At 33.7% G+C, this 13,150-nt stretch overlaps 1 protein-coding gene across 1 annotated transcript; it reads left to right on the top strand.

Annotated features, from left to right (window-relative positions):
* The first annotated feature begins 9,598 nt into the window (after positions 1–9,598).
* On the top strand, positions 9,599–12,829 carry LOC149564363 (protein DETOXIFICATION 41-like). The gene is made up of 8 exons (XM_089828337.1): positions 9,599–9,850; positions 9,951–10,495; positions 10,601–10,687; positions 10,942–10,998; positions 11,327–11,565; positions 11,711–11,829; positions 11,916–12,002; positions 12,743–12,829. Exons 1-8 carry the CDS (start codon positions 9,599–9,601, stop codon positions 12,827–12,829), a joined length of 1,473 nt encoding a protein of 490 aa, XP_089684463.1.
* The last annotated feature ends 321 nt before the right edge of the window (positions 12,830–13,150 follow it).

The following is a 13,150-nucleotide window of genomic DNA, read 5'->3' as shown; positions in this document are numbered from 1 at the left end:
GGGTCACCTCCCATTTTATTAAATGACAATTTATATAGGATGAGATTCCATAGGAAACAGGAGATCTTGGTTTCTACTGGTTTGCTCTAGATTTTGGTAAAGAATTTATTCCATTCAACTTGTTGAACATGCCATTTGAAATTGAAATGGGAGATTATGTCAAGGTTGAAGGTAAGAAGATGGTAAATGTATTTGGATTTGACAAGGTGGAGAGGAGTGCTATTAGGCCAAGAGAGTTTATAGGAGCAATGGTCAGGGGAGAGATTGCCAAGAATGGAGCTCGAGTTTCCAAGGGAGGTTGAGAGAAGGGAATAAGTTCTCCCATGAGATTTGGGGAAGTGGAAATAGGCTACAAATTTATCCCAAGGAATCAGTTCACCTTGTTGGAATAAAACCTAGAAGGTATTAATACCTCTCTCTACCCATTTTTTTCTCTAAACAACCTTGTAATAAAGCTAGGAGTTTATTTCCATGTTTCATGTTCCACCACACTAATATCCTTCCATAGTCTATTCATCTACTCTCAGTTAGGCTAGAACTATTGTGAAATTATCTCACAAATCTCCAACTCTTCTAGATAGTTTTGAAGATATTTGACCCATGTACCACTATTTTGGTTTCAATTGTGAGAAGATCTAAAAAATTGAGGATGGACCAAGATTTGGATTTATTGGGTTGTGCTTGAGCTAGGTTATTTTTGATTAAAAATTTCCAAGGTTTCTCCCCTATAGTTGTCTTTGCAATCCATTTAATAGCTATGGAAATACCTTGGATCCTGAGATCTTTTAGCCAAGACCACCCTAGATCTTCTCTTTAGTGTACCATTCCCAATAAACTACATGCATTTTATTGCTACCTATACCATCTAACCATAGAAATTTTTAGACACATTTCTAAATGAAATTGAACTAGTGTTATTTAAAAAGCCAAGTAGAAGAGAAATAAATAGCTTGTAAGATAAAAATAATCTTCTAATGTACTTGAAATATGCTTGCAAAAGAGAGTAGCTTGTTGTACCATTTGTTCAATTTTTTAACTATCCTCTCCTTGACCAAACTCCACATCTCATTAATATTTGGATTGACAACAAATGGGATACCTAGATATTTGGCAATATGGTTAGGGCCTCCATCTTCAAAGAAAAATCTATTCCACCATCTTGGGGGATTAGGATCCTATCCCAATATTATGAGTTGGATAGAGAGATTTTACTACTTGATGCTCGACATAAAAGATTTAATTTTTCCATGAGACAACCCATGTTATGTTCTTCAAGACCCAAAAGGATGGAGGTTTCATTAGCAAAGTAGATGATGGAGATCTCTTCTTGATTAGGGAGGGTGATGCCCTTTACACTAGGAGATAAGATATCACCCCTAAGGAGATAATGGAGGGAGTTTGCAACGATGATGAAGAGAAAGGGAGCTAGAGGGAAACCTCTCCTGATGGACCTAGAGAGTTCAAAACAATATGATCTTACTCCATTGACTTAAACTCCCACCTTGGACCATTGGAGTAGAATATAAACAACCTTACATAAGTGAGGTGGAAATCCTAATGCCTTCAACATCATTGGGATATATTTCCACTCAATCTCATCATAAGACTTCTCATAATCAATAAGAAACATAGCACACTTTTGACCATTTTCTTTTGCACATTCAATGGCTTCCCAATAGATGATGAGATTTTCTAGTATATATCTACCCTTAACAAATCTTGTTAAGAACCTTTGGAAGAATATTTTTAATTTTGAGGGCTAGGGCTTTAGCAAGAATTTTATACCCAACATTTTAGGAGGTTAATGGGATTTAAGTTTTTAATTAGTACATCCCCTTCTTTAGGAATTAGTTTGATAAGACCAACATTGATGAATGGACCTAAAGACCCTTTGTCAATGGCTTCAATATAGATCCTAATAAAATCTCCACCTATGCAACTAACATTAGCTTTAAATAATTCAATAGTAAGTCCATTAGGCCCAAGAACCTCTTTACTGGCCAATTTTAAAATGGAAGTTTTGATTTTCTCTTTAGTCATTCCCTTGTTTATCATTACTGTATCTTCCTCTATCACCTTCTTAGGGATAATACCTCTAATATTTATCCTATTAGCCTTTATATTGGCCCCTCTGATGAAAATGAATTGCTATAGAACCTAGAAACAGTATTCAATGTTTCCTCCTGAGAGGTGATAGTTTTATCTTGATCCCTAATACAAGATATTTTAACTTTGGGTTCTTTTTTCTAAAAGGTGTGGGTTTTATTATTATCCTCTATCCCCTAAATTTAGCCAGTTGATCATGAATCTAACCCTGACTCCACTGATCTTTTTTCTTTTGAATCTTTCTGAGGGAATCTCTACAATACACCACTCTTTTATTTAATTTAGAGTCAAAGGGATTATTCTAAAATAACATTTCAAATTCTCGCATGGCCTCCACCAACTTGTCTTTCTCTCTCCTAACATCTTTAGCCTTCTTTTTCCCAACAACTTTAAACATATTTTTCCAAGATTCAGTAGTTTGATTCCATGTATCAATTTTAGACTCATGTTGGGAAATGTGGTTATTGTACCATGCAATGATATGTACAAAAACCAAAATATCTTCATCTTTAAGTAGAGAGGAATTTAAAGAATATCCTTGTTTCTTCATAGGTTCATCACCATGATCTTGAATCAGGTAGATGTATGAAGAAATAGGGTGATGGTTAGAAAGCGTGAAGGGAACAACTTTAACGTAACTGTCATAAATAGTTGGGGGACAATTGGAGAATTTTTTTATTCAAGTAGATTATGTCCAACCTAGAGTAGATCCTCCTATCTCCTTTCTAAAAGTTGGACTAGGTATACCAAATCCCCTTGGGTTCACCCTTCTTTTATGTCGAGGGGTAAAAAATTTTAGTTTACTAATCATTTTATTCTAGTAGTATAGTTCATTACCTTTCCATTCAAACCTTAATCCTCCTAATTTATCATGGGGTCTCTCAACCATGTTAAAGTCTCCTACAATGATCCAAGGAATACTCTCATGGTTAGTGATCCATTTCCACAGATTAATTATATCATTATGTTCATTAGGAGCATAGATTTAGTAGGCACCAAAATCTGAATCATCTACTACAAACTTGACTCGAACTTTCTATTACAAGGAGATGATCCTCACTCCTTAACACGTCTTTGCCAACTTGGACCAATCAGAATTGATGTCACACCTTTCCCTCTCTGATGTTTAGTATAGTAGACTATTGCATCTTTCCCAATGTATTTGAGGGCTAGGTCAAGAGAAAAACCCACTACTTTAACCTCATGGAGCATTAGAATATCCAAATTCTTGTACAATTTAAGGAGCCTCTTAATCAAATCTTCTGTTAGAAGATTCTAGTCCTCTAACATTCCAAGATGCACAGTTCAAAATCATAAGGAAATTAATTTGTCAGTCTCAATTGGATTTTGAAATTTTTTGAAGCACTAAGGTAAAAAAAAATTCTTGGAGCCTTGTAGGGTGTAGGGTTTCTACTTAGAAGAGGGGCTCTTCCTCTCTTCCTCCTAATATTAACCTCATCCACAAATTCTCTAGGGTCTTTCTTGAGAGGCTTAATAGCCTTTTTGTTATTCGTTCCTATGTTAGAGGTAAAGACAAAAGAGATCTCATCTCCTCCTTTGGGGACATCTCTATCCTTGAAAATTTTACCTCCCTCCAACTCAAGATCCTCCCTATGATCAACCTCCACTCTTGTTATACCTTTAGGGTCCGTTTGGTTTGTGGAATTTAAATAACTTGGATTTCTACAAACCTTGGTTTAGCCAAATCAAGGTTTTGTATATCTTCATTACGATTTTTGGGATTTTACTGAAAGCATTTGTTTCACTCGGAAGATGCGTGTGAGGACACATTTTTATGTGTAAGCTTGGAGTTAAAGGAAAATTTCAAAAAGTAGTCCAATCTATTGTTTTTACACTCCTTAAAAAACAAAACCAAGTTTTGATTTTCAATTCCTAGTTTTTTTAGGAAGTTGGAAAACCTGGTTTTGAGGCAAAATTGGAAGTCCCATATGCAAATTCCATTTTGCAAATTTTGAAACAAATGCACAAATTTTCAAATCTGGGTTTTGAAAAAGCCAATTCCTGTCATCTTCCAGGGACCAAATGGACCCTTAGGGTCAGCTTGGTTGCAGGAATAATAATATGGGAATAGGAATACATATTCTAGAATTGAAAATAAGAATACATATTCCTATCCTTGTTTGGTTCAGTCACAATTTGATGGGGAATTCACAGAGCCAAAAATTTATGTTTTCTAAAATAAATAAAATAGGAATAGGAATACGTATTCCAATTCCACCTATTTAGTTGGAATTGTAAATGCACATTTTTGGGCCAAAATTGGAATACATATTCCTATTCACAATTTCAATTTGGTGCACCCAAACAATTTTTTTTTGAAATTTTAAAAATTTACATATGCATATTCCTCTCATATTCCCACTGCCAAACGAACCCTTAGATAGGGGAGAGTTCTCTTCAAACATTCTTTTATTAGGTACAAAATCCCATTGTTCGTACTATTGCGATGTGAAGCCTAATTAGACTAGGAGGTTTATTTGGTGTAGTTTCTACTCAAATTATTTCTACAGGGTTTAGGGGCAGCGCCCCCAAGACAGGGTCAAAAATATTATTCTTTTTTTTGATTTTTTAATTAATAATTTAAAAAAAACAGATAAACATTTTAAATTTTTTTATTGCTAAAATAATGACTAAAATTAGAAATAAATAAACATTTTATATTATCATTTTATGTATAATTTTTAAACTTAAAAATTTTAATTTACTAAATAATTAGGCAAACGTTTTTTATATTACCCTTTTATGCATAATTTTTAAACTTAAATTTTTTAATTTACTAAACAATGAGGTAAACGCTTTTTATATTATCATTTTATTTATAATTTTAATACTTTTTCGTTAGTAAATATCTTTTTTGTTTATTATAGTCTAGAGATTTAAGAATATTATAAGTATTTATTTTGATTTTAATATTTTTTATTTAATAAAAAAACAATTTCTATAGATTATTCAAATTAATAAAAAAATAAATAACAAAATATTTTTAATTTTATATTCAAAATCAAAATCAAAATTATATTATTTTCAATTAACACAAATCTATTTTATTTGTTATTATAGAAATATAAGAAAAGTATTATTGTTAATTTTTATGTAAGTATTTTTAATTAATTAAATATATAATTTATTCATTAAAAAAAATTTAAATCATTTTTAAAACATACATTAAAATCTGATTTATTCGGATAAACGTTTTTATTTTATTTATAGTTTTAATATTTAAAATATATATATATATATATATATCTTTTAAACATACATTAAAATCTGATTTAGACAAACGTTTTTATTTTATTTATAGTTTTAATATTTTTTTTAATAAATATCTTTTTTTATATATATTTAAGAATTTTATAAGTATTTATTTTGATTTTTTTATATTATCATTTTATTTATAGTTTTAATAATATTTTTTTGGTTATATATATATATATATATTATTACTCTAGAGATTTAAGAATATTATAAGAATTTATTTTGATTTTAATATTTTTTATTTAATAATTTTTTTTTCTATAGATTATTCAAATTAATTAAAAATAGATAACAAAATATTTTTATTTTATATTCAATATCAAAATTAAAATTATATTATTTTCAATTAACACAAATCTTTTTTATTTGTTATTATAGAGATATGAAATAATCTTTTTTATTTGTTATTATAGAGATATATGAAAAGTATTATTGTTAATTTTTATGTAAGTATTTTTAATTAATTAAATAGATAATTTATTCTTTAAAAAAAATTTAAATAATTTTTGAAACATAAATTAAAATCTGATTTATTCCTTCTTTTGAAATAAAAACTACTTTTTTATGCTTTTCTTTATTGTTTTTTTATTTTGACAATGCAAAACTTCATTGTTATCATTATCCAGCACCCCAATAATAATTATAACTTTCCATTACAAACTCCTCTCTTTATTCGATGCTTCAACTTTTTTGTTTCTGGAGTGCCATATTCAAATGCAATTTCTGAAGATTTCAACGCTTTCCAATTTTCTTCTTCAATAGAGTTGCCCTGCTGCAATTAATTGTAGCGCATTAAAGTACGGAGAATGGAGTGTGCCACCGATTTCCTCTTCGGGTGGCAGGTCGTCAGCTTCTGAGGCCACTCGTATTTTTCTCTTCACTTTTGCCAGCTGCCAATTTAGATTTGTCTGTTTCTTGATACCCAATCTGTTATAAAAAAGTGCTCTCGGAAGATTTTGGGCGTTAGTGTTTTTTTATTAAAATTACAGCATAAGACAAAAAAGAAACTAAACAAGATAGAAAGTCATAGAGAGGAGAAGCCATGGAGAAACCCAGAAAATGGGCTCTACTGAACACAGGCCCAGTCCATTATATTTATAGAGAAATATATATTAAATGCCATTTACACTGTAGGAGGAGTTAGCTGGAATATTAATGAAAGGCAGTTGGAATGGACAGTGGAAGATGGCTGCACATGTTGCATGTGTGCTTCTAGAGAGTTCTTTGGTCTGTGCCGACCAAGCCTGAGATAATTAATTTAACATCTAACATCCCCCCATAAATTAATTATCATATTTTTTGTTTCTTAGAAATCCCTCCATAATCTAGAGATGATGGGTCCTGGCCTTAAGCCTTGTTAGGTACCCATTTACAATCTGTTATTTCCTAAATACAGTGGTTGGAATTCATAAGAATCCCCCCTGAATGACAACCATGAGACAATTATGTCATTGCTCTTAAGCCCAAAAGATGTCGAAGAGATACAAACTTGGCTTCACTTAAAGCCTTGGTGAATAAGTCAGCAATCTGGTCCTCTGTCTTGCAATATTGAAGATGAATCACCTGTTGTTGTAGGAGATGCCTGATATAATGATGATAAACTTCAATATGTTTGGTGCGAGCATGGAACACGGGATTCTTAGACAATGATATGGCACTTTGATTGTCACAATGAAGTAGAGAAGGCCCTGCATGATGTTGCCTAAGGACTGATAAGATAGCTCGTAGCCAAGTGATTTCTTTTGCTGCTTCGTTTGCCGCAGTATATTCAGCTTCTGTAGTGGATAGAGCTATGGTAGATTGCTTTTTACTACACCAAGAAACGGGACCTGCACCAAGATGGACAACATAACCTGTAGTGGACTTAGGATCATCCATGCCCAATCAGAATCTGAATAGCCAACAAGGAAAATATCTCCATGAAATGAATAATAGATGCCCATCGTTAAAGTCCCTTTCACATATCTTAGTATTCTTTTAGCAGCTATCCAATGTGGGACTTTAGGTGAGCTCAAAAATCTGGAAACCACACTAACTGCAAAAGAAATATCAGGACGAGTGTGTGTTAAATATACAAGACTACCAACCAATTGCCTATATAAGGTAGGATCAACATCTTCACCTTCCATGTCCTTGCTTAATTTCAACCCTAGAGCAATTGGAGTAGATACACTTTTACAATCTGTCATTTGAAACCTCTTCAATATGTCTAGGGCATACTTAGTTTGAGAAAGATAAAATCCATCATCTTTTTGCCATACTTGTATACCAAGAAAATAGTGTAGAAAACCAAGATCTGTCATCTCAAATGTATTTTGCAAGCTTAACTTTATGTTACTAATTTTATCCATGCTATGTCCTGTGATAATAAGATCATCAACATAAAGCACAATGATTATGATATCACCACTAGCAAATTCTTTCACATACAAATTTGGATCATGTGGACTATTATGGAAGCCTTGAATTTGAAAATATTCATCAATTTTAGCATACCAAGCCCTTGGAGCCTGTTTGAGACCATATAAAAACTTCCTTAATTTGCAAACCAAATGTTCTTTCCCTTGTATTTCAAATCCTTGTGGCTGAGTCATATAAATCTCTTCATCAATTTCACCATTCAAAAATGCATTTTTAACATCCATTTGGTGTAGAGGCCACTTAAAATGAGCTGCTAATGCTATAATAACTCTGACAGTACTAATCTTTGCTATTGGGGCAAAAGTTTTAGTGTAATCAATCCCTTCTTTTTGTGAATACCCTTTGGCTACTAGTCTTGCCTTATGTTTTTCAATACTCCCATCTGACTTGAACTTGGTCTTATTAATTCCAACCACTGTATTTAGGAAATAACAGATTGTAAATGGGTACCTAACAAGGCTTAAGGCCAGGACCCATCATCTCTAGATTATGGAGGGATTTCTAAGAAACAAAAAATATGATAATTAATTTATGGGGGGATGTTAGATGTTAAATTAATTATCTCAGGCTTGGTCGGCACAGACCAAAGAACTCTCTAGAAGCACACATGCAAACCTTTGCACCATGACAACAAACTCTAGCATGCCATCTCTTTTCCTAATGAATGCTAACTCCTACACCTGATTTATAATACTCCACACCTATTTCAAAATAAAGTACTATTAATAATAACAAAATTAGCTTTCACCTTCAATTTTAGCTTCCTTCTTTTCATGGCTTCTCTCTTTCTCATAGCACTCCCTTGATATTTTCTTGTCACATTAGAAATATGTATGCAATCTTTGGCTCTCCCGCTTGCACAAAGTTGCTCCACATCCCACAAACATATGAATAACAACTTGACATGCCCGCATTAATAGCAATCCAACACTCTTGAGTTGCTTCAAATCAGCAATGCTTCTTTATTTTTGATTATCCACTCCAATTTCACACATTTCCAACAATATCATAGTTTCAATTTTCTCTTCCTTCTAGCAATATCTTTCTTTAGCACGAGTTATCCTTTAACACAATATGCTGCCTCGTTAACTAGCTACATCACAAATCACATTCTTTGCCCAAATACACCACCAACCATCTTCCATTCAAAGACAATATCAATCATCTTTCACAATGCCTTGAACATTCACCCTCACACATGAGAACAATCTCTTTTGAGGAAATTTCTTTGGATCTCCTTTGCAACACTTTTTTCCTCTTTCAGCTCACTTAACAAATTAACATTCACAGAACTTCAATTCAGCTCCATAATGGGCAGCCTTCTCACAACAGCAGCCTTCTTCACAAGACATTAGCAATCATATCACAATCTTTCACTCCGCATCTTTCAATCACAATATTTCACTCATTGCTCTCTCAAGACTTGTGGATCATTTACCATAAGCTCTGATACCATGATTAAAATTACAGCATAAGACAAAAAAGAAACTAAACAAGATAGAAAGCCATAGAGAGGAGAAGCCATGGAGAAACCCAGAAAATGGGCTCTACTGAACACAGGCCCAGTCCATTATATTTATAGAGAAATATATATTAAATGCCATTTACACTGTAGGAGGAGTTAGCTGGAATATTAATGAAAGGCAGTTGGAATGGACAGTGGAAGATGGCTGCACATGTTGCATGTGTGCTTCTAGAGAGTTCTTTGGTCTGTGCCGACCAAGCCTGAGATAATTAATTTAACATCTAACATTTTTCAGTTTTAGTAACTAAACCCCCATTGAAATTCATTACAATGAATGAGAGAAGTGCCCACATCACAAATTCTCCAGGTGAAGATGGAATTGAGTGGCCCAATTCTTCAAGACGAGTGTTATCAGAATTGAAGAAGCTATGGCTTCTTTCAGGGCCTGCAGTACTCGTCATGCTCTTCAACTTTTTGCTCTCTGTTGTTTCCCAAATGTTTACGGGTCACCTGGGAGAGTTGGAATTAGCAGGAGCTTCTATAGCAAATGTTGGAATTCAAGGATTTGCCTATGGAATTCTGGTTAGTAGCATTTTTGAAAATTCATGGGAAATCCAAGACTCGGTTTTTATTAACGTTTGCATTAACATGGAGTTTATTTATTGTTTGGACAACAACATAGATTGGAATGTCAAGTGCAGTACAAACACTGGGAGGGCAAGCTTTTGGAGCGAAGAAGTACAAAATGCTTGGAATCATATGTCAACAATCTATGCTTCTAATGACTGCCACAGCCATCCTTCTCAGTTTATTTTATATATTTGCAGAACCAGCATTGCGTGTGATTGGGCAGAAGAAAGAAATAGCTGCTCAGGGAGCCATCTTTGCAAAAGGGCTCATTCCTCAATTGTTTGCCTTTGCTTTGAGTTGTCCCTTGCAGAGATTTTTACTGGCTCAGAATATAGTGGCCCCTCTTGCCTATATTTCTATAGCCACCTTTCTGCTGCATGTTCTTCTAAGCTGGCTGGCTGTTTATAAGCTTGGATTTGGCCTGCTGGGAGCTTCATTAACTTTGAGCTTCTCATGGTGGATTCTCACCATTGCAACTCTTCTTTACGTACTCTTGAGTCCAAGTTGTAAGGAAACATGGACTGCCTTCTCATGGAAAGCATTCAATGGGCTGTGGCCTTTCTTCAAGCTGTCCATGGCATCAGCTGTCATGCTATGGTATATGATTCTACAACATTTAATATTCAATTCTCTTATCTCAATTTAGCCATATTTGTTTTCAAAGGACTACATTTACTCACTACTCCCATGTCTGTTCAACAGTTTAGAAATATGGTACAATCAAAGCTTAGTTCTCATCTCAGGGCTATTGCCTAATCCGGAGGTTACATTGGATTCTCTTTCTATTTGGTAATTGCTCCTAAATCTAATTTTTTCTCTTCATATTGTCCTGTTCTAAGCTCTCCTATATTCTTGTATTTGTTAAATGTGCTGTTGCACCGACTCACAGGTCTGGAGATTGTTCTACATATATTTATGACTGATGCATTTAGAAAATAGTATTATTTGAGTCTCCCCTTGTGTTTATTTCGACATACAACTATTAGAGATTCAAAAAAGATCTCTCATACCATTCACTCAATTGTACTCGTTGGTGTGTGCAGCATGACTTACTTGAACTGGGACATGCAAATAATGTTGGGTATCAGCGCTGCTGCATGGTTTGTATTACTATTTTTATAACCAAAGAAACTTTTGATTTCATCTAATCTAGATTCCAAACAGATGACCATCATCTCCAATTTTATCAACTACTAATGAAAATCTGAATATCATTCTAGCTTGATTCCTCCTTCCAGAAAATACACCTTGTCTATTATATTATACAACTATGACTGAAATATTTTAAAATACAGATGTTAATCCAAATTGCTTATTCAATTGCAGTTGTAAGAAACCTCATTAAAAAAAATATACATTTCATTTTGCAGTTTCTTATATGAGTTGAGGTTTTTACATAATTTTTTTTATGGTGTTGAGAAAATGCAGCACAAGAGTTGGCAATGAGCTTGGAGCCAGGAAAGCCAAAGCTGCAAGTTTTTCAGTTGTGGTGGTTGTGTCCACCTCCATTACAATCAGTGTCCTCCTGGGCATTGTCATATTATCTCTTCACAAATACCTTGGCAAGCCATTCACAAGCAGCACTGAGGTCTTGAGAGCAGTGTCTTCCATGACACCATTACTTGCAATATCTGTGTTTCTGAATGGCGCCCAGCCTGTTCTTTCAGGTTCGCTTTAATGTTCAAAGCAATTATATTCTCCATGACTAACATGAACATTACATGACTAATAAGTCATATGGACATTATATTCTTGTTTTGACCACTAAATTTTACTTTAGCTTTAAACCGAACAAATTGGCTGATGTAACAGGTGTGGCAATCGGATGCGGGTGGCAAAAATATGTTGCATATGTCAACCTGTTCTCTTATTACATTGTGGGTCTGCCAGCTGGAGTATTGTTGAGTTTTGTAGCAAAATCAGGAGCAAAGGTCTTTAAACACTCTTACCTTCTTGTATAGGATAGATATAAACTATCTTATTAATATCTTATTAAAACGTTAAACATCATTTACAGGGAATATGGTGGGGTATGATTGGCGGAGTTGGACTCCAGACAATGATTCTCGTTATTTCTACAGCGCGAACAAACTGGAATAAAGAGGTACCAAATGTGAAATATATTGATCCAAATATGAAACAATTTGAAATTAAACTTAAACAGGATCTATAGGACTTGCCCTCCAACTATTAAAAACATGTCATGGCTCATATGGACTAGAACAGACCACAGAACCTTGAATCTCATAATGTGAATGAATTTTCATTCTACGAGTTAATGAATCGATTACCTACATCCTTTAACCCTTCCATAATGACATTAAAAGCCTGAATGACATACTCCATATCTGACATTATTTTGGCATACTACCAAAAGCAGTCGTGACAGCATGGTTTTCAATATATTCTAGTTTCTAACTTTCTAAATAGAATTGTAAAGCTAGGTAAAGAGTGTCTCGTTTTCAGCTTGAAACTGCAAGCCTAAAAGCCACACTTGGGGGAAAAAGCAAGCAATAGACTGAGAAAATGTAAGACTTAAAATAGAAAAAAAGAAACAGGGCAACAGGGCAACAGGGCAACAGCCTTATTTTGTACTCTGCTAATTAGCTGTAACTCAAGCGAAGCGATATGTTTAACAGTTTCCTCATCAAAGTGGGGCATCCATGTTCTCCTTTATTAATTTATTGCCTGATATAAGACGGGGAGTATCTACCAAATGTACCAAATGTTAAATAGATCCTGTTTAAATTTAATTTCAAATTGTTTCATATAGATGCCTTAATTAAATAGAGTTTATAGCCCTGATGAAAATATTAAAGCAGAGACATTGATAACTAAATGTAGGTGGAAGGTGCTGTGAAGCGTGTGAAGCATTCAAGCAACGAGTCGTCTGGTGAAGAAGGGGAAATGGATTCTTCAACTTCAGTCTGATCACTGCCAAATGTAATTACGAAGAATGTTGCATTTATATTGCACCTGGTAATGCCATTTTTCTGCCTGAAAAATACATGACTTATATCTTTGTGATTTTCTTCTGTCCCTTTTCTTTTTCTTACTGGCGTGTTTAAGCCTTGAATCATTTCAGATGATATTGCTGAGCTTTGCTTTTAATGTTCCACACTTTCAGGTCAATTATCACTATCAGAGCTTGTGAACCTCTTTCTATATCAATGAAAATTTGAAACACCATGCAAGTAGCCTATTACTTAACAACAATATATTTCTATTTAAAAAAATATTTGAAGAGTACAT

This window comes from Cupressus sempervirens, chromosome 4 (genome assembly GCF_028749045.1).
Source record: "Cupressus sempervirens isolate cs-2001-9-10 chromosome 4, ASM2874904v1, whole genome shotgun sequence".
NCBI classification, from domain to species: domain Eukaryota; kingdom Viridiplantae; phylum Streptophyta; class Pinopsida; order Cupressales; family Cupressaceae; genus Cupressus; species Cupressus sempervirens.
This window is presented reverse-complemented; position numbering and strand designations above follow the sequence as displayed.